General features: G+C 42.5%; 2 protein-coding genes across 7 annotated transcripts; one reads left to right on the top strand and one right to left on the bottom strand.

Moving 5' to 3' along the window:
* The first annotated feature begins 1,027 nt into the window (after positions 1-1,027).
* nkpd1 (NTPase, KAP family P-loop domain containing 1) lies at positions 1,028-6,322 on the top strand. 3 transcript variants are annotated; one of them, XM_079997443.1, is made up of 7 exons: positions 1,028-1,047; positions 1,161-1,309; positions 1,893-1,935; positions 2,596-2,712; positions 3,545-3,873; positions 4,017-5,486; positions 5,582-6,322. In XM_079997443.1, exons 3-7 carry the CDS (start codon positions 1,923-1,925, stop codon positions 5,849-5,851), a joined length of 2,199 nt encoding a protein of 732 aa, XP_079853569.1. In that variant the 5' UTR covers positions 1,028-1,047; positions 1,161-1,309; positions 1,893-1,922; the 3' UTR covers positions 5,852-6,322. The 3 variants fall into 3 exon arrangements, with proteins under 3 accessions (XP_079853569.1, XP_079853570.1, XP_079853568.1); XM_079997444.1 differs by lacking the exon at positions 1,028-1,047 and adding an exon at positions 1,692-1,748 and having other exon boundaries at positions 1,133-1,309; XM_079997442.1 differs by lacking the exon at positions 1,028-1,047 and having other exon boundaries at positions 1,133-1,309.
* A 1,203-nt stretch (positions 6,323-7,525) lies between these two features.
* Positions 7,526-26,304, bottom strand: lims1 (LIM and senescent cell antigen-like domains 1). Of its 4 annotated transcripts, XM_079997890.1 has the most exons (12): positions 26,166-26,304; positions 24,422-24,578; positions 20,771-20,837; positions 20,272-20,392; positions 20,003-20,152; positions 19,626-19,776; positions 16,959-17,051; positions 16,626-16,674; positions 11,301-11,376; positions 10,942-11,076; positions 9,300-9,440; positions 7,526-8,340 (listed from the first exon to the last, which is right to left on the bottom strand). In XM_079997890.1, exons 1-11 carry the CDS (start codon positions 26,192-26,194, stop codon positions 9,326-9,328), a joined length of 1,143 nt encoding a protein of 380 aa, XP_079854016.1. In that variant the 5' UTR covers positions 26,195-26,304; the 3' UTR covers positions 7,526-8,340; positions 9,300-9,325. The 4 variants fall into 4 exon arrangements, with proteins under 4 accessions (XP_079854016.1, XP_079854017.1, XP_079854015.1 ...); XM_079997891.1 differs by having other exon boundaries at positions 7,526-9,440; positions 10,946-11,076; XM_079997889.1 differs by having other exon boundaries at positions 7,526-9,440.
* Between the last annotated feature and the right edge of the window lie 1,621 nt (positions 26,305-27,925).

Genomic DNA, 27,925 nt, shown 5'->3' on the forward strand with positions numbered 1-27,925 from the left:
GCTGTTCTGTTCGGTGTTACCTTATTGGTGCGGCGCACTGTTGTATACTGTACTGTATATCTCTCCACACACTAACTCACTTTATTCACATTTATGCCACTTTAATGCACATATCTGTATATACATAATAGCCTATCCCATATACATAAGTATTTTCCCTTTATTTCTATTTTGTAACCCCACTGCATTACCTTTGAGTTCTTATTTGATTTTATTTTATTCTATATTATTCGACTTACTTATTGCATTAAGTTTTAGGAATCAGTTAGCTAGTCAAGTAAAAAATTTTAGGTAGCTTTTGTGAACAGTTTAGAACATATTTTGCTTTGCTTGTGGCACGGTGGCGCAGTGCATTGCACTGCTGCCTCACAGCAAGAAGGTCCTGGGTTCGATTCCCGCCTGGGGCGCTGTTGGCACCGTGCTCCGGTGGGTTATCTTCCAAAAACAGGAGCCTTTCTGTGTGGAGTTTGCATGTTCTCCCCGTGCTCACATGGGGTTTCCTCCACCTCACGTCAGTAAGGACCCCCACCAAAAACATGCACCCATCATCGTCTGACCAGCGATGGACACTTACACCTGGTCCCCGGGCGCGTCCACGTATGCTGCCCACTGCTCCTGGCTGTGCCCCCGGAGGAAGGACAAGCCAGGATGGGTCAAAAGTAGAGGAGCCATTTCACCGGCCACCATCAAGCATGTGTGTGTGTGTGCAAGCATGTGTTGTGGAGTGTCGTGTGACAATTAAAGACTGTTTCTTTCTTTTCTATTTTGCCTAATCACTGGGTGCGTGGCATTGACATTTCACTGCATATATGTATGAAAGTATGCATATGTATATGACGAATAAACCTCTTGAATCTTGAAGAAGAAGAAGAAGAAGAAGAAGAACCTCATGATATTGTGCGTGTCAATACAGGCTGCTCAGATTTACCTCCACCTGAGGGAATCCAAACTGGTTGTGCTGCATGCTTGGCAAATTTAGCAGATCCTCCTTGGGCGCTTTGCAGATCTCATGGTTGTTTCATGCTCAGGAGAGCCTACCAGAAAACAGTACGTATATCAAAACTGGGAGAGGGAGGATCCCAAATGTTCTTGTCCTATGCCATTTCCTTGTCTCCAGAGAGCCACCGTGAAAACAACAGCCTGTGCTTTTTTCTTATCAGTGAGTTTTACAACTCTCAGCTCCCTGCAGGTGGTGGTGTAAATTTCTCCACATCTCAGAGCTCCTTTCCCTGCTCTGTACACAATTAGTCAAGACGTCGGCAACCGAACGGAGAGAGATCGGCTGTGAGATTATTTGTTTAAGAACTAGGTAAGTTCCTCCAGTCCCATGCCAATGCTTACTTAAGTGAGCAGGTATTTTACGAGGTAGTAATGGTGAAATGGGAGGTTTTATTGGTCCGCTTAAGTGTTTTCCAAAGGGTCCCATTATGAAGATATAGCCACAAAGCATGTTTTAGTATACTATTATGGCAGGTTATACTCAAACATTCACAGAAGATTTTATTGTTGTTTGTTTTCTTCTGCGTTTCTATCTCTTTGAACATGCCCATCAGTCAAGACAGCTAAATTCATTTAAATACAAGGCATGTTTGTCACCGATGGGAAATGAATTGAGTGACAGTCTAACAATGAGGGATTTAGGATGCTGTGCAAATGACACAAAAATAGCAAATGTTTCCTTATGGATAAAGGTACTTTCAAAGATTGCCATTTCAACAAAATCACAAAAGCTGCTGAACTGACACTTGGTGAGTGGACATAGAGAATGAATGTGAGGTGCAGAAATGTATTTCTTGAAGTGTATCCATTGGCTGGAATTTTAGTGCATTATACTCGCAGCTGATGCATCACAACCTGATGCTGTGCCTATGGTTTTCCCAATTCTTATACAGGTCAAAGGGGGGGATTTCCAGCAAACAGCCATGTCCACAAAAGGTAAAAAAAACCCAATATATCCATCCAAGAGGGATCCTAAATACCCCAAGGAAGTCATTGTTGAAAGTCACGCTAACAGGCTTTCAGGTGTCCGGTTTTTCAGGTTTGAAGTGTCTTTGAGAGACTCTTAATGTTTGCTGTCTTGGAGGTTTTGTTTACCTGCTTTGTGCAATGGCTGCTTTGTGCTGTTACACAAAGTAACAGTTCTCTGTTTCTCTAACTTATTGGATGATCTGAACTAGAGTCCATTGTTTCGTCAGATCTGTTTAGAAAGGAGGGAATATCAACATTTTTCCAATACAGGTACTCCTCACTTAACAACCTACCTTTTTAACGACCGTTCGGAATTACGACCAGCTCTCCAACCAGTCTGTATATTGTGTTCTGTGCGCTGCATACAAGCATGCCAACATGCCTTACTATGAAATAACACAGGTCCTTGATTATAGACCAATTTGCTTAACGACCTGGTTGTAGGAACGGAACTCGGTTGTTAAGTGAGTATCATTAAGTATCATTAAACCCTTCTTCCATGGAACATCACATTTAAAATCTTAGTTATTCAAAAGCAGATAACCAGACCTAAAAAGGTTCAAAGAAAAACAAATCTAAATGGAGCAATTAACAATATTTTCTCATCTATTTCAATTCTGTCAACAGATGATGTCTATGCTTATGCTCTGTCCAAGAGCCTTACGAAGGTTTCGTCGCCCATGACTGTGGGACTCTACTCCTCATGTCCGGATCGAATCAACATGCTGCTCAGATGTATAGAAGGTAGGATCAGTATGATCGTGTCTTAACTTGACTGCCTGACGGCCTAGAGTGCCATTCAATTCTTTCAAAATGTATTGTGGGTGCCAAATTTGCATTTGTATCTAAAAATCCAATTTGTCTTTATTTTGATAGGATTCGTTAACAATAGAGAAGTCAAACAAAGATCACGGCAAAATTGCCTGAAATAATCTCACCCTCAGAAAGAAAGCTTAGGTTGCTTTGCTTAAGTTTGTTTTTATATGGTAATAAAGGCTCAGTATTGACAAGATGAATGAACGTTCACATTGGACAGTGTGGCGGTTTCGCCACCACACGCTACCCAAGTGACGTTTTCAGGGCCCTCCGGCACAGAGACACAGAAGACAGGGGGGGTGTAAACAACAGTTTATTGTAGAGAGTGGGCTCGCTGGAATTAGCCCAGGAGCAGATAGAACATGTCATGACACGGGACCCTATCCTGAGCGTGTGCGGGAATGGGGGTTTTAACCTGTTGCTCGTTAGACCATCCAACGAACAACAGGTATGCAGTCACCCTGATCCCAATCACCTAGATCCAGGTCAGGTGTGGCTGCTCACCACAACAACCCCACACCACAGACAGATATCAAAATATTTGTTGACTCAAACATAAGACCAATACCAATAGTAAAAGTATTGAACACATCACTGAATAAAATATACTGGATATTTTGACCACTATCTGGATCCATATTTGGAGAATATTAAACCAACTTAAGTGGATATCGGAAAAACAACTAATTAAATTGTCTTCAAATCAGCTTAAAAAAAGCAATTCCATTTAACGTCTCTCCATCTAACATGTCTAAACCAGCACACCTTGAGCAAGAAGCCTTGAAGATGGAACGAGAATACAGAGGAAGATCCAGGCCTCGCCCAGTAAAGGGCTCCTTCAATGGTTTCCTAGCCCTCATCGGTCGCCTGCTCTTCTACAAGCCTGTGTGGACGGAGGAGAACCTGCAGCGCACAAACGTTCGCTTCCTTCATGTCCATTTCAGCGCCTGGCACTTTGCGGGCAGCGACCTGCTTTGGGCAGGGCTGGTGCTGCGACTCTTTCAGGCCATGCAGTTGTATTTTGGGAAGTTGCCACTCGCACTCTACCGGGCGCTTCAGTACAGAGAAGAGGACATTGTCAAACAGAAGGTTCCGGTTTTATCCTCCTTGGAGTATGGCTTGTTGAGATTAGTCTATCATTGGCATAATGACAATGTTACTCTATCACTACAAATCACAATGTCCATGATGGTGTGGTCTAAACTGGTATCTTCCCTTCTCTGTAATAACAGGTTGTTGAGAACAACGGTGACGACTGGAGGTCCAAGAAGCTCTGCTGCTGCCCACTATGGCTTCTTCTCCTCTTTGTTCTCCTCATCATAGTGGTCAGTGTAGTACTCTTGGTGTTGTTCGGTTTCCCCAAACCGGAGGTGGAAAACAGTGAGAGAGAGAAAGGAACTGCCACAGCCCAGGTGGGCGTTCTGGAGGGCCTGGTCATCGCCTCACTGGGAGTCCCCGCCGCGGGCGCTGTCAGATTCATCTTCCAGGTGGCCAAGAGCCTCATCTTCAACCCCAACAGCAACATCAGGTGGGAAATGAACAACAGGCAGGTCAGCAACCAGCTGGGCTTCATGAACGAAGTGAGGAAGGAGATGTGGCTGCTGGGCAGCTTCATCCACTTTGTGGAGCTGGTTGAGAGAAGAAAGATCAGGGTCGTGTTGAGCATCACAAACCTTGACCGCTGCTCCCCTAAGAGCATAGTTTCAGTCCTGGATGCCATCAACATCCTGCTTTCGGATATGGAAAGCCCCTTCATTTCCATTCTGGCGGTCAACCCCGAAGTGATAGTGCAGAAAGTGAACTTTGCAGACGGCTGCTTTTGTAAAGACGTGAGAGCCCGAGCGTTTTTGAACCGCATCGTTACGCTGGCCTTCACCATCCCGCCACTGGCGAACATGTCCAAGGACAAGGTGTTCTATAGTCTAATAAGCCAGTTAAAAATGGCAGAGGATGTAAAGGAAGGTGGGCATAAACTGAGAGACGCCAAAGGCAGCAGGTCATCGCTGGATGGACCTTTAATGGAGAAAGGACAGCCAACCTGGGAATCAACACTGCCCTTGATAGATAAAAGCGCAGCAGCCTCGGAGCTGAGAGAGGAGACGCAGAGTCTTATCATCTCTGCTTTTGAAAGCATCTTGAACAGAGGCAAACTAAACAAGTACATATTAGATGATGCCATGTCTATGAGAAGAGTGGTCAACTCCATTCAAGTGTCTGTGACCGTCATGAAAGCATTAAAGATGGAGATGCCACTGCCGGAGCACATTGCCGCTTGGGTCGTTTTGGCTAATCACTGGCCCTGTCGCCTCAGCTGGATCCTCCAGTGTCTGGAAGACAATCAGCAGAGATCAGAAATTGATGAGAATGTAAAGGCAATAACTGACGAGTCAAAGACACTGTGGGAGATCTTCACCGAGACCAGATCAGAGCTCTATGTGATCAGGGAACAAATAGATGAGCTCCTAGATGAGGATACTGACGACGATATGTTTGAGATGTTCCTCAAGATAGATTTCCCCTTCACAGTCAAGGACATGGACAAGTTTAAACCTGCAACAGTCAACCTGGACCACACGATCAGAAAAGAGATGGGTCGGATCAGAAGAATATCCAGGCTGAAGGATTCCGGTTGGATGAGGAACATAGCCCCTCTGCAGATCAAAACTATCATGAACATGAATGTAGAAGATGTTTGCACGGAGGTAGGCCTTTTTTCTCTCTACATATTCCTTTATTGCATTCCTATGATCTACAATTGAGCATTAATGTACTTTTACTATATCATATTTGATCCTAGCTGGAGAAGATGAAATTCCCTCATAAATATGCCAAGATTGTGATAGATAATGATCTTGACGGCCCATCACTGGTCTTTGGTGATACAGAAGATCTGAAGACACTCCTTAAAATGACCTTTGGCGAGTGGACAACTTTTAGACTACACTTCCTGGGTTTCCCCTCACATACGGATGTGAAACTGATCCCCAACCATGTGAGGAAGCAACTTTCGCCACTCCAACATTTCAACCCTCATCATTCACCTGCTCACAGTTCGGATTTCAGTTAAATGTGCCTTGTGTGAGGGACAGGTCCTTGTATTGAGAAATTAAGACAAATATGCTATTCCCAACAACAGGTCTTTCAGTACACCTACTTGACTTTCCATTATGTGCCAAGACAATAATACGTGTTTTCTGTATTCCTTCATTTTCGCTGGACAAAGTGCTCTTGATGGGTGATGACTAATAATCTGCTGTGCACGTACTTCAATAACTGTTTGTTATTATTATGGCTTTGATTTTTTTATAAGACATGTCTACTTGCATCTTTTAGGTCTAGGCCAGGGGTCGGGAACCTTTTTGGCTGAGCCATAAAAGCCAAATATTTCTGAATGTATTTCCTTGTGAGCCATACAACATTTAATAAAATTGAATGCAACTTAATGTGTGCATTTTTTAATTGAAGCATACATTTTTAACATGTAACACATCTCTGACTACTTAAAAAAGTGCTATATATAATACATTTCTCTTTATTCTTCTTAATAATATTGTTGTTATACTGTAGCTAACCAATAATAAATGAAATACTTTTTACCATTAATACGACTTGTGGTGCTGCATGGTTTTACTGATGGCCTTGTAGTCTGCTTCATACGTAGTGAGGTGAAGCTTCACGCTGCCTTGAGGCTTCCATCAGTTCAATGTGAGCGTAGGTTGCTCTTAATGTTTCTCGGATGCCAGAAAGACTGCTCACATGCGTTTGTAGAGCCAAACATGGTCAACACAGCAATACTCACACGCTGCATTGTGTGGTATGTGGCGGGAAGCTCCTGTCAAGTTTTAAGAATCAGCTGGTCTTCAGGTTCAAGTTCAAGAGATTATTTGTCAAATACATCAAAGCTTTTTCCATTTCCGTCCACTTGTGTTCAGCTGATTGGTCCGACTGGAGTTTTCTTAATGTTTGTCTGTCTTACAGAGGGGATCGGCACACGGGCTTGTAAGCAGCCCAGCAGTGGAACGCCATTCCTCCTGCGCCCAAGAGGATCATTATTATCCACAATTATTATAATAATCCTCAGTGATCTATGTAATTGTGGCCTGTGTGCCGCATATTGAAATGAACAATGAAACTGTCGCCATTTCTGCGCGCCACGGCCAGAAAGACTTTGTCTCCCTCCCTAAACCTTCACCTGTGGGCAGAGACCTGGGTGGGGCAGGCCGCCGAGTGAAAGGCCCCCGGAGTCTTTCTCAGGTCCGCAGCCGGTGCTTGACTACCCCCCTTTGTCTGCCAAATTTATATTTAGAATTTTATTTTCAAAATTGTAATTTCTTACCTGTTTTCCTTTAAAATGAGACAGAATTATTTATTACTTGTTAATTGTGATAAAAAGTTTCAGCTCAAAATTGTCTGCGAGCCATATACCGTCATCAAAAGAGCCATAGGTTCCCGACCCCTGGTCTTGCCTTTTTAGGCAGGGGCTTGGTCCAACCAGTCTCTACCCACTTTGCTGCTCCAGGAAAACATTCGACTGGTCAAAGGGGTGGGGCGTGGACCCCAGTTTGAGAAGCCTTGGACTAAGTGTGTGTGTGTAATTGATTGTACCTGAATGAAGACCACCAGCTCCTTCATTGTACCTGTGTGAAAACCACCAGGTCTTTTATCAGCAAACAAACGCCAACATTCAACATCATAATTATATTTACGGCAAAACTGGGAAAAGGTATGACGAACACTGTGGTGTGATTGTGATAGCTTTATTTAATAGTCGTTGGTGAAAAGGTAAATAAATGACAATATCTCCGTGCACAAGTCAACTTTCACCCCACATGTCACTAGGTTGATAAATGAAGTATTTTCAGGTCAACAGGAAGAAGTTAGAGCATAACTGGTCTGTGCAATCAAGAACAATTTATGTATATTTAACTTGTGTATTTTGGGACAGAATTTGCATCATGCTAAATCATTTAAACGATTTGACTACAAGCTTGTGTGTTGAGTGTACACATGAGTCATATTGAGAAACAAAACCTTTAAACACATGTTAAAATATTCAGTCAATCAGCCAAGTACCTCTTGAAAAGAAACCTAGTCCAATGGTTCTAGTCCAGGTTCAGATTTAGCTTGAAGCTACATTCTTTCAATTGAATGATAAAATAAGAGTTAAGTAAACCTTTAATAGCTCCAATATTTAAACTTGACCTTCAACCACTTGAGCAAATGCAGCCTTAATTGTCAAACAGTACTCCAGACACATCAAATGCTGCTAGCACTTCACACGCAACCTGTAAGTACAAGACACAGGGAGGAAAGCATAACTGCAATATCGTCTGCTAGCTTCCATACACCTGTTTAACAATTGCCCACAAGTCTGCTTTGCTGTAATTTAACTTAAACAATTAATTAACACAATACTGGAGCATACTGAATTTAGCTTTTTTGACAGACCTTGGAATGCACTTCTCAGTCTACAGTGAAAATGTTATAGTAAATTGAAATACTGGTATCAGTACCTTTTTGATGAAGACAAATAAATGTAATGACAATTCACTCCACCTGAAAATATAAAAGTATAATAAAAAAAAAAAATGCATTTGGCTATTTAGATACATAGGCTATATAGGTTGCTTTTAAGGCACAAGACATTTACTGCCACATTACACCAATTACTGCAGCAACCACACTGTTTTTCTTTGCATAGCGGAAATACTTAAAACAAAGTTGTCTGTTAGTTGTTATATAAGACACACACCGCTTCAAGGTCACCCAGCAGTATCTTGTACTGTTTTTAGTTTAAGTTCAATGGTGTAGACCACCAACACACAGCAAGCGTATCAAAATTAAAAATGTGGCAGTAGGAATGTTAAGCAAAATAGACATATAGTAAGCAAGTATATTCTTTGTGGGGATTTGGTTTCAGACCGCACTGAATATCACGATACAACTGAGTGAATATCTTCAGTAAAAGTAAGTGGCATTAGGAATGTGGCAAAAAAGAAGTTAATGGTTTGTAGTCATGCTGTCACCGGCTTCAAGAAAGAAAAGTAGCGGACAACTCCAGGTTCAGAGAGTTAAAAGTCCCGTTGAACCTCTTGGTGGTGCAAATTCACAAATCCACACTGTTGACTCTGTTTTTGGGAGGACATTTTGACATCCTGAACCTGGAAGGTTCAGCCATGAAGAAGCCAAAGCCTCAACAGCCAAAAGCTTCTTATAGCTAAAATAAGTATTGCATTTGTTTGATTTTGTGGGTGTCGATAAGTCGATTGAGTTGGTAGTGCCAAGAAACTGGTTGACTTATCCCTAATCATGCAGCAGTCATTTCGCTTTCATTTTGAATCTGTATCGCCCCCGTGCAACATTCGCAACCGTGGTAGCTATGAATGACATTTAGTTAGAAAAACAATGAATTTGCTGTTTTTAGATATATATTCATAGTGCAGTGGCAACATACTGTAGCATATTTCAGCAGTATTTGGCGTAAGAGGTGTCAACACAAAACGTTCCATGACTACCTATCGATCACGTGCGCTGTAGCACATCACTTCCTGCTGAGGGCCTCCGCCAGCTTTTTCAGCCTTTTCTTCAGCTCCAGGGGAAACTTCTCGTAACATTTCTTACACACGGGCTTCATGTCAAACTCCACAAACTTGTTCCTAGAAGAAGGGAGGAAAGAAATTAATGTATACGAACTCCTGACTCAAATGAATTGCTTCCTTCACTGGGTGATCTCAGCATACTACTCAGTACAAAAAAAAAATCTGTGTTTGGTATGTCCAAAACTATAGTATGTACAAAAGTACAAGGATGACATACTTCATCCAGTGACATATTGTAGTATGCAGTGATCCGGTGTATCCCACAATGCACTGTGACAATGTAGAATGTCCGACACACCATCGTTCTTCTACTCACATACTACAGTATACTGGATGGTAGTACACACATGTAGTGTGTGTAGTGTGTAGTGCCTCGTGAGCCATTCTGGACAAAAGTGTGCAGATCAGAATGTCGATTAAAACCAGATAGTTCCACAGCGATGCAAGTTCTAATAAAGGCTGGAATTTCCTTGAAAGGATGCCAATAAAAAAAAGCCCAACATGACCATGCATAGAATGACAAAGTGGAAGAAACTGAGAATACTAATGTGAAGCACAATAGGATTAAAAAAAGTCAGTAAACAACAGATTTGGGAGAGGGCTATGGAATGGAATGGAGAGAGGGAGACCCTGCATGCCCTATTCTGCATAAGTATATTGAAAATACAAAGAAAAACACCCACCAATGCATGGTAGGGCAGAATAAGGTTGATATCCGCTAATAATAAACATTCTCTCATTCTCTCCCTCAGTCAGCTGGTCATGACTTTCTCAGCAACCAACACCCAATATGGTTCCATCTCAGACCAGCACTGCTTTACCATCACAAATCAGAGTCAACCAAATACTTAAAGAAACCAAAAAGGCCTATCTAGAACATTGGAACCAACAAACCAAAACACAAAACAAACTCCATTCCTATCTGACCCTAAAAAGAGAATATAAATTGGCAGAATATCTATTTACTGTCAGAGATATAAAACAGAGGCAGATCCTGACCAAGTACAGGCTCAGTGACCACAGTCTAGCCATTGAAAAATGTAGACAAAAAAATCCTGGCTGCCAAAAGAGCAAAGATTATGTGGTCAGTGGAAGACAGGTGAGGTATAGACAGAGATGCACTTTCTACTGCACTGTCAACCATACCATTTTTTTTTTTTAATAAATTCAACTCAGTTTTAGCATCATTCACCGCACTGTCTGATGAAGAAAAGATGGGCATGCTCCTCGGGGAGGGACACACAGCCCCCCTCGCTAGACGCTTCCTCTTACAGTGTCATATGATGAGGGACAATCTTAATCTGCTGTAACCTGCCCGGTACATACTGTTACTTTTTATTCATTTACCTTTTATTGTAATTTTTCATGTTAATGCTATTATTATGAGGTTCATCTTTGTTATTGTATCTCATGTTCTTGTTGAGTGCTATCTGCCCTCTAGCTTTGGCAATACTGTTATAATAACTGTCATGCCAATAAAGCGGAATTTTGAGAGAGAGAGAGACAGAGAGAGACAGAGAGACAGAGAGACAGAGAGAGAGAGAGAGAGAGAGACTACAGACAGACGATGGGCTTCTTCTTGCGCTCCTTGGCATCCCGTTCGCGGCGGGCGAGGCGGCGCTTGAGCTCTTCCGGCAGCCGCTCGTAGCAGTGCTTGCAAACCGGCTTCAGGTCGATCTCCACAAACTTCTCTCTGGCCCGCGCCAAGTGCAGCATAGGGGTAGGGAGCAGCAGAGGAAGAGAAAACGAGAAGGAAGATAGAAGGTAGAAACAACGACATCTAAAAGAATGGGTTAGGGCAAGACCGGTGCAGCAGGAGGGTTAAAAGGGTTCAGAGAAAGCCCAGTTAGAAGCATTTGAAGTGTAACTAGTTAGAAGGCTGGACTTTGTGGATTGGAAGTAAGAGGTGCGACTTACTTGAGGGTGAGTTTTGTGTTGCAGGTGGAGCAAGAGAAACAGCTGACGCACCAGGCCTTGTTGAGGGCCGACACCACTATTGGCAAGAGGGGAAAGTGAGGAATGGTCAATGGTTGTTGTTAAAACTGGATGAACACCAAAAATAAAATGACTCTGAAGTGACTCCAGACCATAGTCTGCATACACAACTGGAGACAATGTTAACAATTCATTTGAAATGGTCGACATGCATTGAAATACTTGTTATATATTGTTGGTGCTCTCTTTAAAAAAAAAAAAAAAAAGGAGTTCTGCATCAATGTAAGTCAACTGCATTGTTGAAACAGTATCAGGCCGGATACCACACTAAGTAACACGGGTGAATTGACATCACACAAACAAGAAAACAAATTAATATTGGGTTGGGACTAGGGGTGTCACGATTCATTTGATTTTCGATCTTATTGTCACCATTCGACTCAAACATTTTCTTTTCAACACAGACGGCTTTGCCATTGTAAGACTATTTCATCTTGATTTTTAAAGGAAAACACTTATTTCTCAATAACTAACTTCATGTCAAACTCCACAAACTTCTTCCGAGAAGCAGGAGGAAAGAAATTAACTTAAACACCTTTAACCTTATACCTCAACTTAACCGTCTCTAACCTGAGTGACTTCTCCGGTTCCGATGAGAGCTACCACTGTCATGATCTCCGCCTTCTTCTACTTTCCCCTCCCTCTCCTTACCTGTCCCATTAGTCCAACTCTATTCATCTGCGCACACAGCTGTTCCAGATCTGTAATCTAACCACTATATATGCCTCTCTCACCAGTCACCCATTGCCAGATTGTCTTCGATGCTTGCACCAGACTCTCCAGTGTTCTCCGGACTGATTCCCCGCTACAGACTCTGCCTCGCTCCGACCACGTATCCTGCCCCTCCGCCTGTCTTCTGTCTGTACTCCTTGTTATCGAACCTGCCTGTCCCCGACAACGTATCCTGCCTGCTCCCTGCCTGTCTTCCGCCCGCTCTACAAATAAAAGACATTACCAAATATTCCTGCCTGTCTTTGTGCTGCAATTGGGTCCTAACCACACCTGTTACAACCACTTCCGGTTCTGGTGACTTCTTTGCGTGTGCGTTGCTGTCTTTTTTTTTTTTTTTGCTGCTGCTGGAGTTGTTGCTGCTGCTGTTGTCGTTTTGTGGCTGCTGCTGCTATTTCTGTTGCTGTTGTAGTTTCTGTTGTGATATTACAGTGAGAGGATTATAAGAAGGGTGTGTCTTCGGAGAGAGTCAAAAGGATCTCCCTCCCAAGGTCAGAATGGAAAAACTTGACCCGTAATTTAGGGACGTTAATTAAAGGACCGTGACTGGATTAAGATGAGATGGTGCACAGAGTTGAAATTCCAATTTACGGTGAGGGCTACCGGTTCCGGTGACATCTTTGCTCTGCGTTACTTCGTTGAGATGAGATGGTACACACTGTTGACTCAATACAGATGAGAAGATTTCTGGTTCCGGTGAGAGCTACCACTTCCGGCGCCGGTGATGTCTCCGCTTGTGCGCAGTTGCTGCTACTATTGCTGCTGCTGTTTTTGTTGCTGGTATTGTTGTTGCTGCTGCTTACCTTATACCTAAACTTAACCATCCACCATGACTGGATTTGGATGAGATGGTGCCCACAGCTGAAATTTCAGTGTCTGGTGAGGGCTGTCACTTCCGGTTCCTGTGACATCTTTACTGTGCGTTGCTTCCCTGAGAACTGTTGAATACAGATGAGATTTCTGGTTCCGGTGAGAGCTACCACTTCCGGTTCGTCTTCGCTTGTGTGCTGTCACTGCTGCTGTTGCTGCTCCTGCTGCTATTGTTGCTGCTGGTACAGTAGCCGCTAGTGTTGTCATTGCTGCTGGTGGTGGTGTTGTGCTGCTAACCTTATACCACAACTGGTGGTGTTGTTGCCGCTGCTAACATTTTACCTAACCTTAACCATCTCTGACCTTATTCCTTAACCTAATCATCTCGAACATTATACCTAAACATAACGATCCCTAAACTTAATCATCTCTAACCTTAGACCCTAATTTAAATGTCTCTAACTTTGTACCTCAACTCAACATCTCTAACATCTCTAACCTGAGTGACTTTTCCGGTTCCGATGAGAGCTACCAATTCCGGTTCCGGTGAACCTTTGAGTGTGCGTTGCTGTTGTTGCTCCTGCTTGGTTTCGCTGTCGTTGCTTCTGGTGTTGATGTTGCTGCTATTTCTGTTGCTGTGGTTGTTTCTGTTGTGATAATATACTTAGAGGATCATAAGAAGGGTGTGTTTTCGGAGAGGGAGAGTCAAAAGGATTTCCCTCCCGAGGTCTGTTTGGAATCTTGACCCGTAATTTAGGGTCGCTAATTTAAGGACTGACTGGATTAAAATGACATGGTGCACACAGTTGAAACTTCTGTTTCCCGGTGAGGGCTACCACTTCCGGTTCCGGTCACGTCTGTGCTTTACTTTGTTGATATGAGATGGCACACACGACTGACTCAATACAGATGAGATTTCTGGTTCCGGTGAGAGCTACCACTTCCAATCGCGGTGACGTCTTCACTTGTGCGCTGTTGCTGTTGCCTGCTGCTGGTATTGACACTGCTGGTGTTGTCGTTGCTGCTGATGCTATTGTTGGTGCCGCTAACTTTATACCTTAACTGGTGTTGTCGTTGCCGCTGCTAACCTTATACCTAAACTTATACCTAAACTTAACTCTCGCTTACCTCATACCTCAACTTAATGTAACCTTATACCTCGACTTAACCATCACTAACCTGAGTGCCCATTCTAGTTCCGGTGAGAGTTACCACTTCTGGTTCCGGTGACGTCGTTGCGTGTACGTTGCTGCTGCTGGTGTCGATGTTGCTGCTGCCGTTGTTGCTGTTTCTGTTGTTGTTTTCTGTTGCTGCCACTGTGGTTGGAGTCGCTTTTATTGTTGTTTTTGTTGTCTTTGTTGTTGCTTTTGTTGTTTCAGGGGCATTCTTGTAATGATCGGCTGACAACTACGTTCTCTCTTTCTTTTTTTAATTTCTTTGTAAAGCGCTTTGTGTTGCCCTGGTATGAAATGTGATCCAAAAAGTGTGACATGACTTGACTACACGGCCGCCTGACTTGCTTCAATTAAATAGCCTCCTTCACTTGGTGATCGAGATGAAATAGTGCCAGGTATTGGCAACTGAGCAGAGATCTCTTGCAGTATCCAGAGTGGCATACTACTTTGTACACAAAATTTGTGTTTAGTATGTCTAAAACTATAGTATGTAAAAAAAAAAGTACCAGTATGACATACTTCATCCAGTGAAATATTGTAGTATGCAGTGATGATCCGTGTATCCCACAATGCACTGTGGCGATGTAGAACATCCGACACACCATCGTTCTTCTACTCACATACTACAGTACACTGGACGGTAGTACGCACATGTAGTGTGTGTAGTGAGCCATTCTGGACACACGTGTGCAGATCAGAATGTCTTTATCAAAATCCAAATAGTTCCACAGCGATGTGAGTTCTAATAACAAATTTTGTTAACGGCAGTTCAAACAATAACAAAAATATGAGAATATTTAAACCACACATCTAAACAGTTAAGAGGTTTACCAAAACTAGTTCAACATTTACCACACTATTAACAATTTACACATTTTTGGTGAATAAGTAAAGAAAGTTTTACAGTTACATTCTTCTTTAAGAAGATGAGTATGTTAGTCTCTGGAGAAGGCTGCTCTTTGAGCGGTCACAATGGTCCCTGTCTGATGCCACAGTGAGGAATTATTCCACCGCTTGTGTACCGCCTGTGTGGACACTGGACATTTTACGCTTTTGCCTTTGACATCAAATCCTCCGTCATCATCTAGTGTAACCCTAAGTTCTAGAGCCTTCTTTGTCGCCTTACTCTCATCCCGTGATGGGTGTAATCTGATTCACTCAACTGTGCTGTGACTCTAATGCGCAAAAAGCATAATTAAAAGCGGCTCCACTTCGGAAACAACGGGCAGCGGTGTGATGAATCTGCCTATGTTACCACGTGCCCTGCTGCCTGTCCAACCCAGAGCCGGCCAGAGAGAGGGCTTCCCCTGCAGGAAGCGGAAGTGTTGTGTCGCCTCTTGTCGGTGTCCTCAGTCACACTGCAGCACCAGCACCAGCACCAGCATAATTTCTCCGTTCCCGGATATAAACTCAATGTCGTACAATATTACCCCCAAAAATACTGGGAGAATCGCGAAACCTGCTTGCGACTTCGAAGTTCAACGCTCACCTCGATCGATTTTCGATTTCAAATCTTGACACCCCTAGTTGGGATCACGAGTCGGATTGAAAGCACTTTCAATGTGACCCATGGTCTTTAACAGCCAAATACAGTGGTACCTTGATTTACGAGTGCATTAACATACACGTTTTCGGAGTTACAAGCCGTCCTCCCGTCGACTTTTTGTATTGATTTGCGAGTAAAAATGTGAGTTACGAGGAGAGAGCTTCAGGTACACCGCCGCTAGTTGGCGTGGCGAGTGAATCCGGCCAGCATCCGGCGTCTCACTCGTTCACTTCAAGTGGTTCCCTGACCGTGGAATCTCTTTTGTGTTTTGTGCTTGCGTTTTGTGCTTTTTGTGCGTTATTTGTCAGGGTTAGGGTTTGTCAATATTTTTTTTCTAACCATGGGTTCTCAGAAAGTAAGTGCTGAGAAGATGAAGCGGATGATGCCGATTGAATTAAAGCATGAAATCATAGAAAAACATGAGCAAGGTGTGCTTGTGATGGAATTGGCAATTTATTTTAAGTTAAGCGAAAGTGAAGTGGAAAAAAAATAAAATTGTAGCAATTAAGTTCAGCAATAAAGTGCAGCAAACAAAAGCGACCAATAAAGCACAAAACAAACTCCTCCAACCTCCTCCGCCTATCTCTTCCACCCTCCACCAGCATCTTCCGTTAGTCCAAGTTGTCTGATCTCCAAGGTAAATACACTTTATAAAACCAGTTTATTTCTTTACATTCTCTTTTATTATGTTTTAATACAATATATTTTATTTATAAATACGTTTTTCTAATTTAAAAACATGCAACGAAAAAAATTGGGGTGGTTTTTTGGGGGTTGGAACGGATCAATGGCATTTCAATTAATTTCAATGGGGAAAATTGATTTGCTATACGAGCAGATTGAATTACGAGCTCTGTCACAGAACAAATTAAACTCATAAGTTAAAGTACCACTGTATATTTGAATCGGATTTGTTATTATTTCAGACACTATTTTCCAAAAACAGTCATTGGGCCATTTTATACATAGTCTCATATCAATTCTTACCGTCGCCTTCGATCACACGGTTGCAGTGATAGCACACGTCTCCAAAGAGCTAGAGGATTTGGAAACAACATCAATTAGACACACTAAGCCATGAAAACATTCTAGGAAGGCTGGAGTCCGGGAATTCAGGCAAAGATGTTGTTTGATGTTTAAAAGCAGTTCCCCTGATTCAATTCGGCCTCGTGAGAATGCAAGACCCTTAATAGAATCATACGTGCTGTGGCAGAGTTTGTGTAGGGGAAGCCGGAGAGGACATGGAGCATGGGAGGGGTTGGGAAACACATTCTGTACGGTGTAGCGACATATGATCCACAGCATATTGAGTCATTTTACCTGGTTATAGTGAGTCTCGCAGTAGGCAAGACCCTTCCTCTCGTAGTGGCGATGGCCGAGGAAAGGCTTCTCACACTTGGCGCACACAAAATGCTGCAGACAAATGATAAGTACAAAACCATCTCCATTAGCCACAGCACCCGGCATTCCCCTTCGGTTGGTAGACATAATTTGAAAAGGACAAAATTGTAATTTTTTGCCCATCAATCTACACTCAACAACCCATAATGACAAAGTGAGAACATGTTTAGAATTTTTGCGAATTTATTAAAAATCAAAAACTGAAATCTCTCATTTACATAAGTATTCAGACCCTTTGCTGTGGGACAGCAAATTGTGGTCAGGTGCATCCCGTTTGCTTTAATTATCCTTGAAATGTGTCTAGAACTTGATTGGACATTCCCACAATTCACACTGCATGTAAGGCAAAAAAAAGAACCATAAACTCCAAGGAACTCTGTAGATCTCCACAATAAAATTGTGGCGAGACATAAGGGCAAGGGTATAAAACCATTTCTAGCGTTCCTAGGAGCACAGTGGCCTCAATAATTGTGAAATGAAATACGTTTGGAACCACCAGGACTCTTCCTAATGTTGGCAGTCCGGCCAAACTGAGGCCTTGGTCAGGGAGTTGACCAAGAACCCAACAGTCACTATAGCCCCTTTCACACAAGCAGTCTATCCCTGAAATATTCCTGAATATTTCCTGCATGGGCTTATGTGTGAATGGAAGCAGGAACATTGCTGGAACAAGCTGGTAAAGTACAAATAGTGGGTTTTTATGAATATGTATTTCGTACAAATATTTTAAAGATGTCCGTCCAGTAGGGGCGGGGAGACGAGAAAGTGGAAACTGAAGCGCTGGTCTCAATCAGGAAAAAAACAAAACTGATTCAGATTGTAGGTCTGTTGCCGACAGATTGTCCAAACTGATTCTCTGGTCTGAGGAGACTCAAAGCACAATGTCTGGCAAACACCAGGCACTGCTCATCACCTGGCTAATACCATCCCTACAGTGAAGCATGGTGGTGGCAAAATTATGCTATGGGGGTGCTTCTCAGCGGCAGGACAGGGACAGAGAGACTGGTCAGAACTGAGGGAAGGCTGAATCCAATGAAGCCAAATACAGAGAGGTCCTTGAAGAAAACCTGCTTCAGAGCGCACGCGACCTCAGACTGGGGCGATGGTTCACCTTTCAGCACGACAATGACTCGAAGCATACAGTCAAGACACCGCTGGAGTGGCTTCTGGACAAGTCTCTAGCTGTCCTTGAGTGGCCCAGCCAAAGCCCAGTTTTAAACACCATAGAACATCTGTGGAGCGACCTGGAGATGGCAGTTCACAGACGCATCCCACCCAATTTGACGGCGTTTGAGGATCTGCCAGGAAGAATGGGATAAACTTCCCAAATCGAGCTGTTGTAGAGGCTTGTAGAGATTTACCCAAGAAGACTCAAAGCTGGAATTGCTGCCAAAGGGACTTCTACAAAGTACTAAATTAAGGGTCCGAATACTTATTCAAATGAGAGATTTCAGTTTTTGTTTTTTAATAAATTAGCAAAATTTTCTGCAATCATGATTACACTTTGTCATTATGGGTTATGTAGTGTAGATTGACGGGAAAAAAAATGGCAATTTTATCCATTTTAAATTTAACACAATAAAGCGTGCAAAAAGTGAAGGGGTCTGAATATTTTCTGAAGCCACTATTCAGTGGTGGAGTTTATGGAATGTTTTAGTTTTCTTTACGAATTAACAGGTCATGTGGTCCAGGTATATGCATTCACCCTTCGCTGACAATGAGGTTGCATGCGACCACCTATGAATGTAGTTTTGGTGATCAGGTACTTTGTATATTTAGAGTGCCTTGCCAGCTGTATTCATAAACCGAATGGTTACTTGATTGGGTCACCAATCAGATGTATGTCAGGGCATTAAGTGAGACGCACTTTAGTGAAAGTCCCAATGCAGCTCTTAATTTTCAATGCAATTCATATTTGTTTAACATGTCTGTGTTAACTAATTAAGAGCTTCCCGTTGCAGAGTTTCCCATAGGTCTGGTAGTGGTAGCCAAGGGGGGACTACTGACACACATTACACTTTTTTCTTTTTTTCGAGTTCCTGTGAACGCAGCATCACTTCCAACACCAATTACAGTTTTCTGAACTCCCGTGAATGCAGCATCACTTCGTGCTGTCTCTCGAACCGATACAAACTCTTGCTTTATAATGTAATGTAATACCAGAGAGAGTAATGTAATACCAGAGAGCGAGTCCACTAGGTAATCGATCACGGATAGCATTGTTCTCTCGGACGGTCAAAAATAAATGCTATAACTGGTCGCTAAATATACTTCGGCAGCCCTTAATATACCTGGGGGGCCCCCACAAGTAAAGTACACGTGTGGGAGTTTTTTCCCTTAGAAATAGAAGTATAAATAACTACTACAGTCAGGGCTCTACACTAAGCCCATTATGCTCCTCGTATATGTGAATAAAATAGAAGCGCACAAATGCAAAAAAACAATCTAGTCACACAATACAATACGATCTACTGTACACTGGTAAAATATGTATACATTGTATGTATACTTTTTAAAAATCATCTTTTTATCTTTATACTAAAGTCAATGGAAGCGGAAAGTACAAAGTTATTCCTCCTCACAGACCTCCACATGCCACTGCTTGCCCATGGCGTTGACCACGCGCCCTTCGATGGGCCTCCGGCACGCGCCGCAAATCGGAACGCCCATCTTGTCGTGGCAGGGCAAACAGAAGAGCTCCCCCTTCAGCTCCCTGGCATCAGCCGTCAGCTCCTTTCTAAAAACAGACACAGAAAAAAAAAATTAAATCAAATAAACACATCTTCTCATTTCTATGAGGCTATAAAACGGCACATTATAATAGATTTGCTCTTTAGGGCTAGATGAGGCATGGAGGAGCAAACAAAGCGAAGGATTTAAATAAAGTTTCACACTTTGGTATCTATTTCTTGGACGAATTTCTCTGTAGAGAAGGGACAGAGGTGAGGGCTTGGGAGACCGACCCGCAGTTGTTGCAGTTGAAATGGTCGGGGTGGTAGGGGTCATTCTTGAAGATAAGGGGCTGCTCCTCGATGATGGCATGGCACTTCTGGCAGATGTACTTGCCTAGGCCCCGAGCCTTCTCGCGGTTATGGCATGGGCGGCACAGGTGCCTGCAGTAAAGCCAAACAGGAATACCAGTGTGAGAAGAGACGCCAAGGCTCTAAACTGTTGAGACGCTAACAGCCGTGAACCCCAACTGTGGGCAACGGCCACAAAGGCCGATACTGACCTGCCGGCATTCTTGACGAATCCCACGTCGGCAAGCACGGCCTGGCAGATGTCGCAGCAGAAGCAGTCGGGGTGCCAACTGTTGTTCATGGCCTTGATCACGCGTCCGATTATGAACTCCCCTGGGATAAGGAGCAGGAAGTTGGCTTTGTGTTTGTTTGTGTGGGAATTTTTTACATTTGACACCACTGGCCAAGTTTCTAATAATGTAAATAATAATGAAAATATTTCTAGTGGCCAATAAATATTAACATTGAGGTGATAAAATAGTCCTTCAGCCAAATACCAGCCGCGGTTTACCATTCATTGGTGCTAAATATAGACGACTCCCCAAAGATATTGCGTCAGAGAATCGTTCCTCAGCCATAAGTGTACTGTCGGGGAGTTTGGCCACCTTGGCCAACAATCACACACAGATAGCCACTTCAAATCTCTCAATTCCCCAAACTTCCAGTTTGACACCGATTGCGTTTGAGTGCACAGTTGTTAACACTACTCACCACACTGGTGACAGCAGGGCGCGAACAGCATCTGGAAGTCGTGCTCGCAGTACTTCCTGCCTTCAAACTGCCAGGAAAACAGAAATACTCCATCAGACAAAATCAAATCACTCCACGAGTGCTGTTGGATGTATTCAAATGGTCACTCAGGCATCAATCAGGATCCGTCAGGATCAATTAAGGCATCACAGCATTTATTAGTCTTAAATAATAATGAATCTAAGCTATAACACAAAATCCCACAAAATGAGGTCTGAGATATTTCAGAAAGAGTTTTGAGACAGAGACAGACAGACAGACAGACAGAAAGACACCAAGACGTTAGTGGCAGATCTTTTAATTCCTGCATGTTGCGAGGTGGGGCTTCCATGGATCGGGCTTGTTGTTGCAGCACATCCCACCGATGCTCGATCGGATTTAGATCTGGTGAATTTGGAGGCCAAGTCAACACCTTGAACTCTTTGTCATGTTCCCCAAACCATCCCTGAACAATTTTTGTAGTGTGGCAGGACGCATTATCCTCCTCAAAGAGGCCACTGCCATTTGGGAATACGGTTTCCATGAAGAGGTGTACTTAGTCTGCAACAATGTTTAGGTAGGTGGTAGGTCAAAAGGCGTTTTTGTACTGCAGGAACCTTTTCATAGTTCGCAGAACTTTTGAAGGAACCCTCCCTTTTTTTTGTGTCCGCACTGCAGGAACTAAGAACGAGCTCTAGGAACACAGTGTTGAGGGACTTTTTTAGCTCCTACTCCAGGGCAGGGACTAACCGGCACGAGAGTAACCTTCAGTGACGTAAGTGCACAGTGATTTGTCCAGACGTAAGCACATAGTCCCGGCACACCGGGGACAGTCCGCCCGGTGGTCGAATCGCTTTAGGTGGGGACCAGCCCACGCACACTTGGCGGTAATAGGAAAATAACCATTAAAAAACACTGAAAAGTAGTATTTTTATTGTAGATGTATTAATTCCATTTATTTAATTTTCTGACGTTAACTGAATGACATAAGCCCTTGCCTTACATACTGTACATATATATATGCCCCTCAACGCACACTCCACCCACCAGCAGTTCTCAAAACTTATCTATTTTACAAAATAGTCTATTCAAAACATTCAAAATAGAATAAAAAACTGACTGTACTGTGTTACAAATGGGGGAGGGCGTGAGTGTACTCCTGCAGTATCGCCATGGTGTGCTACAGGAGTTTCCTTTTCTCACTTTGCATGCTTGAAAATGACAACTTTGCATAAGAATCAGAGAGTCTCATGAAACCCCCCACGGCACAATGAAAGATCCCATGAGTCGGAATCAAAGATCCCACCTCGGCCGGCACGCGTGGGGGCTCGGTTGCACCACCGCTTCCGTCCGGTCCGTCGAATGTATATTTATTTATTCATATTTACATTCATTCATAAATTGATTGCCTTGTTTATTTATTTCATTGGCATATTTATTTTTATTTGCGCACTATGTCCACTTACATCCTCTTTCTGTGCCCAAGTGAATGAAATGCGTGCGCTGCTGCTCCATCTGTCGCTCTCTGGCACGGACTGTGGCCTCACCGGGAGACTTTTGCTGGACTGTCCCCCTTGCCCCATCTATTCTGGCATTATCATGGCACGTGTGAAAAGGCGCAAGACCGAATGTGCATGTGTGAATAGTGAAACTCACTAGCGTTGCCGAAAAAAGGTTACCTGTAATTTACTGGGAACTACTATATGTGTGAAAGGGGCTTAACAATTGCATAGCTGTCAGTGCTGACAAAAAAACATGTTTAAATCTAAACAGATCATGACCTTAAAATCGTACGTCAAATTGAATCGTAGATTTGGAGAATCGTGACACCCCTTATATATGACTTTGTTATAACGTTCATATTCCTACCCTGGTAAACTTAGTGTATATACAGTTCAACACAAAATAGCACAACTGCCAGAATTGAATGTGAATTTGTTGATACAGGATGTGTGTTTACTAAACAGTTTTTAGGTTTATTCTGAACATTTTTCTTACTATTTAAACTTCGAGGAGTATTTAACGTTTTTTTCTTCAATTTTAGGCTTATATCTAAAGGAGACCTATTATGCTCTTTGAGCTCTCCAAAATATATCTTTGAAGTTTGTTGCTGAAAATACCACCCAGATTAACCATTCAAATATGTATCTATAACCCTCCTGTTCCTAACGTTCCATTTCAGTGTGTGTGTAGCTCTAAATGAAAAGGCTGCTGCTCCCCATGCCCACTCCGGAACCATTTGCCTCAGTTCTGTGAGCCCGTTGTATGAAGTACATAAACTTTCGCTGATTTCACCTCATCACTCCACCAAAATGTGTTTCTGAACAAACTTGTGGCGAGAAATAAGGAATCCAGTGGCTGAAACGGCTGATGTAAAAGTTTGTTTCAACTTTTGTTGCCGTGCTTAAAGCTTGGGATTTTTTGTGGCATGTAAACATAAATACATCTACAATAAAAACTCAAATTTTTTAATTGGTTTTGTTTTGAGAAATGCACAGCGGATCGCGCCACAGCATACAGTCTATGTACCGCTTATTTTTATTTTTTTTTAACAGAAACACACAGCAGAATTATTTTTTAAATACTTACATTTCCCTCGTCTGCAGTTTCTCCAGGGACAGTTAAAAGATTTGTGCTGGTCTTCCTTGTTATTCTCTGTTTTATTTCTCCAATCGTGGATGGAGTTACTGAGATGGGGGTTCTAATTCTGCTGACTTTCAGTGTGACGTAGGACTGAGACACAAATCTGAACGGTGTGTTTTACCACATCTTATCTGAAATAGACAACTCACAAAAAAACTGAGTTGTCTTATTTCAGTTTGTGTGTTAGCAGGCCCATATAATGTTTATCATTAGGTTTATTGTACATTACCAATTTATTTTTATCTTTAGGTTCATCTTTCTGGTTATTTTCAGGTTTATTTCATTAGTTATTATATATAACCACATTTTCCTTATTTATCTTTTAGGTCATTTTTATAGCTTTTCTGTTACTTTATAGGTTATGTTTGTTGTTTATCATTTTAGGCTTACAGGTACTCCTCACTTTACGACCAAGTTCCCTTCCGAGGACCAGGTCGTTAAGCAAATAATAATCGAGGACCCGTGTTATTTCACGGTAAGCGGGTGTGGCCATCGCACACGCTAGTGTAGTGAATACTGGCAGACTGCGGGAACGAGACAGACTGAGAACGGTGATGCGCGATGAGTTGGTTGACGCTGAGACACCGCGTCGTGGTTTTGTACGCAGTGTACAATACAGACCGGTCAGAGAGCTGGTCGTAAGTGCGAACGGTCGTTAAACAGGTAGGTCGTTAAGTGAGGAGTACATGTACTGTATATTGCCATAATTTTATTGCAACAGTTAACTGTGTATATTTTGAGATAGTTGTTTTGATCCTACTGCTTTATTATCATTGCCTATTTTTTATGTGAGCTGCTGTGACACTACAATTTCCCTCTGGGGATGAATTAAGTATCTATTTATATAATGGAGATTTGTTTCAACACAGTAATTTACATCCCCTATAAGGTGGGTTTAATATCACATGCGACCCCTAACGGGAGCAAGAAGATAAGTATGAACACCACACGAAAATTCCCAGCTTCTTGCATATGCTTTCCGTGACCTACCTCATAGAAGAGTCCCTCAGGAAACTGCTGGAAGCACTGGGCACACACAAAGCACTGCTCATGGTACAGCTCTCCGTTGCTGTTGACTATCTTCTCAGCCGGAGCAAAGCCACTTTTACAGCGCTCACACGCCGCATTGGCCAGGGCGTTTGCCATGCTGCTCAGGGAAAAAAAACAAGATTTTGAGATAATTCTATCCAATACAGGTCATATACATATGTTTACACACACACACGCACACGCACACACACACACACACACCTGTATGTAGCATACTGTACTGAATAATGTATCACTGTTCTGGATTACTGCATACTGCGCTGTATTGTTGTTCTGTATGGTGTTACTGTATTGCTGTGCCATACTGTTGTATGCTATACTGTAAATATTTTTACTGAACATATCTGTATATACAAATAGCCTATCACATATACATAACTCTATCCCCTTCTATTTTGTACCCCGCTTTGTATTATCTTTTTGAGTCTTGTTTAATTTTTATTTTATTCATATTATTCTATTCACTAACTGCATTACGTTTTAGGAATCATTTAGTTTCAGTTAGCTAGCTAGGTAGGAATTAGGTTAGCTATTATCTTTGGTTTAGTAACTATTGTACATCATCTCCAGGTGCGTTGTCAAGGCATTTCACTGCATTTATGTGTGAAAGTATGTACTGTATATGTATGTGACGAATAAACCTCTTTAATATACATACACACACACACACACATATATACACACACACAATCAAATTCCCAATTTGACTGTTATAAGCCAATGCATACCTCAGTTAAAAACAAGAGTGGATCTGAGGAGCTGCTCATTCACTGGCCTGTGTTAGTTACCCACCACTATCTCCAAATTTGGTAATGTAAGAACAGAGGGACTGGGTTCTAGCTGAAAGACAAAATAAACTAGCAACTGTGATCTACAAAGCGTAACCCACATATAAATCTAACACACAATACCCTGGCATATGTGAATGGGTCTTATTTAAACAGTAAATAATCCAACAATCCCAAGTAACTAAACATCCAGACGAAGGAGCGACTACCTTCTTTGCTCAAGTCATGTTTTCCAATAGGCTTTTCAGGCCCTTCTCTGGTTGAGAGCGTCAAGATTTAGAGTTGGTTAAAAACCACAAAAAATATATAAAAAAATACTTAACTACTTCAAATAAATAAATACAACTAACTCAAGACTCTTTATCTCATAGAGTTTAAAGTTAGACCCACATTGAAACCCACACTGGCTCCCATGAGCTGGTTCAAATAAAATAAACGAAGTAGGAAGTAGACGTCAAGCACAGAACATCAACTACAGACCTTATGCAATTAACTCCACGATAAATTTAACAATTAATTGAATAATGTAAACTCTTTAAAGAATTAGCATACGACTCCGGTGTTAAATTTGAACCCAACTTTAACCAACTACTTTTCCCAACTCTATTACACTCTCATAGTATAGTAACTACATAGTTACCATTTTAGTTCTACATTTTCGATATAAATAGAAAATTCCTCGATAACTGCTGATATGGACAAAGGGTTTTTTTTTTTTAGTCTAAAGAAAGTAATATGAAGAGCTACAGGGGAAGCTAAAAGCTATGAGTATACTGCAACGTAGTTTACTGGGGTAGCGTATGCTAACACGGCTAGCGTTCGTTTACGCCAGAGCGAGGGGAAGAAAAGGGCGTCATTTAAAACGCACTTGAAACTGTTCCGTATTCAAAACGTACCTGCCCGTCATTCCAGCCACCCCCAGCATCACCGCTCAACACCAGAACTTTGGAGAGATATACCCCAGCGCCTGTCAACGCGCCGTAGCTGAACTCGGGCTCTGGGCTCGAGGTGTGTCCGCCTCGGAGCTGCTGTTTCACTCCCCGGGATTCGGGAAACCAAGGTTGCCACATCTGGCCCTCCTCGCTGACCAGGGTTGCCAGATCGGAAGCTACTCCGGCCCAAACACGCCTGGAAAGGCCTTGACCCCGCTTTATTTTCGTTCGTACTTTTGGCCTCGGATTAATCCAAGGAATGTGTTTTGACACGAAATCAAACGATAAGAGCTCGGAACTCGGTTTGTTTGCCGTAGCAATATTTTGTGTTTAACGTGGGTGAGATGGGAATGGGCGGCTTGTAGGTGACAGGCAAGGGAATCCTCTAAAAGGTGCACATTACCTTCGTCAATACTCAGGGTTTGGTGTTAGGATATCAAACATGCGACTCGACATTTACGTTTCGTTCCATTTAAATCCGAACTCGGAAAACTCCAGCCTGTTGCACGAAAAGTGCAAAAGAACTGCCGCTTTAGTCAGAAGTCGATACTTTATTTGAAAAGACGCCTGACTTGGATTTAAAATACCCTGACGCTTTTGGTGTCGTTTTCAGCTCATGTGTTTCCTGAACAGAAGCAATGGAAAACATCCCAGTAATATTGGAACGCAGCACAAGCAAACGGCCACGTGGACGTGATGGTGGCGGGTTTTTTGGTTTTTTTTTTGGTCATTCAAAGCCACACGCGAAATGTCCGCCTCGTCGCTTATTTATTACATGGTGTGGTTCCCTTCGTTTTTAGTTGTTTTTTTTTCTTTTAAATATGATGGCCGGGCGTGTATAATTTAGTGGCATCTAGCAGATTGCAACAAACGGAATAAATACAAATACTTTCAAAACGACGTAGGAGAAGCTGGCCGTCGGGTGCCAGAAGCTATTTCCCAAACATTCCATCGTCTACAACACAATCGAGTTGCAGCTGCATGTCAAGTGATGAGGTGAAGATGTCTTTAGTCTATAAAACGGTAGCTCACAGCTCACCAGTAAGCTAGTGAGTATGAGTGCCAATTGTTCTGCATTGTGGTAGTGTTTTATTGCTAACGTTAGCTAGCTGCTTTGCACGGTAATACAAGTTAACAATAGCAAAGTCATGCAAGAAAAGCTATTTCGTTCTGGGTGTTTAGTCTGATAGCGGGTTAGCATTAGCAGGATACACAGTTCATTGTCCGTTTGCAGAGTCAAAGGCTGCATAGACCACCCGAAAGGCCCTCGTTACAGCGAGTGTTTGGTTTGTCCGTTCTGGGCTGCTGTAGTAACATGGCGCCCTCCGTGGACGCGGACCTGCTTCCTATGTAGCAATAACGGGCTCGTTCTAAAGTAACAATAACAGAATTCTTTTTTTCGTGGGATTATAAACACGTTAAAGCATACTCGTGAATATTACATTCCATTTCTCCCAAGTCTGTTCCACTAATGCCACTACATTCTACACACTGGTCCTTAAAATAAAAGCTTGCCAAGTGTAATAACATCTATGTATTGTTTCCCCATTTTATGTAATAATTCTACTCCATTTTAACTCAAGCAGAGGGTCAGAATACTTCTTCCAGCAGTGCTCTTGGCATCATAAATAATAACACACAGGGGTGAAGTGGAGGGTATACAAAAGGTGTACCGAGATGGGGAATGTAACCGTTTCTGGCTAATTATATTGATATGAAATATA

This window comes from Zeus faber, assembly GCF_960531495.2.
Source record: "Zeus faber genome assembly, chromosome: 3".
NCBI lineage: Eukaryota > Metazoa > Chordata > Actinopteri > Zeiformes > Zeidae > Zeus > Zeus faber.

Excerpts from the sequence above, each read along its gene's own strand:
- nkpd1 (XM_079997443.1), top strand. Across the intron at positions 2,713-3,544 it reads GCTGCTCAGATGTATAGAAG|CACACCTTGAGCAAGAAGCC; the intron begins GTAGGATCAGTA and ends TGTCTAAACCAG. Across the intron at positions 5,487-5,581 it reads TAGAAGATGTTTGCACGGAG|CTGGAGAAGATGAAATTCCC; the intron begins GTAGGCCTTTTT and ends ATTTGATCCTAG.
- lims1 (XM_079997890.1), bottom strand. The coding sequence starts at position 26,194 with ATGCTGGGGGTGGCTGGAATGACGGGCAG. Across the intron at positions 19,777-20,002 it reads TTCAACTGCAACAACTGCGG|AAAGGAGCTGACGGCTGATG; the intron begins GTCGGTCTCCCA and ends GTCTGTTTTTAG. Across the intron at positions 16,675-16,958 it reads GCGAGACTCACTATAACCAG|CTCTTTGGAGACGTGTGCTA; the intron begins GTAAAATGACTC and ends CAAATCCTCTAG.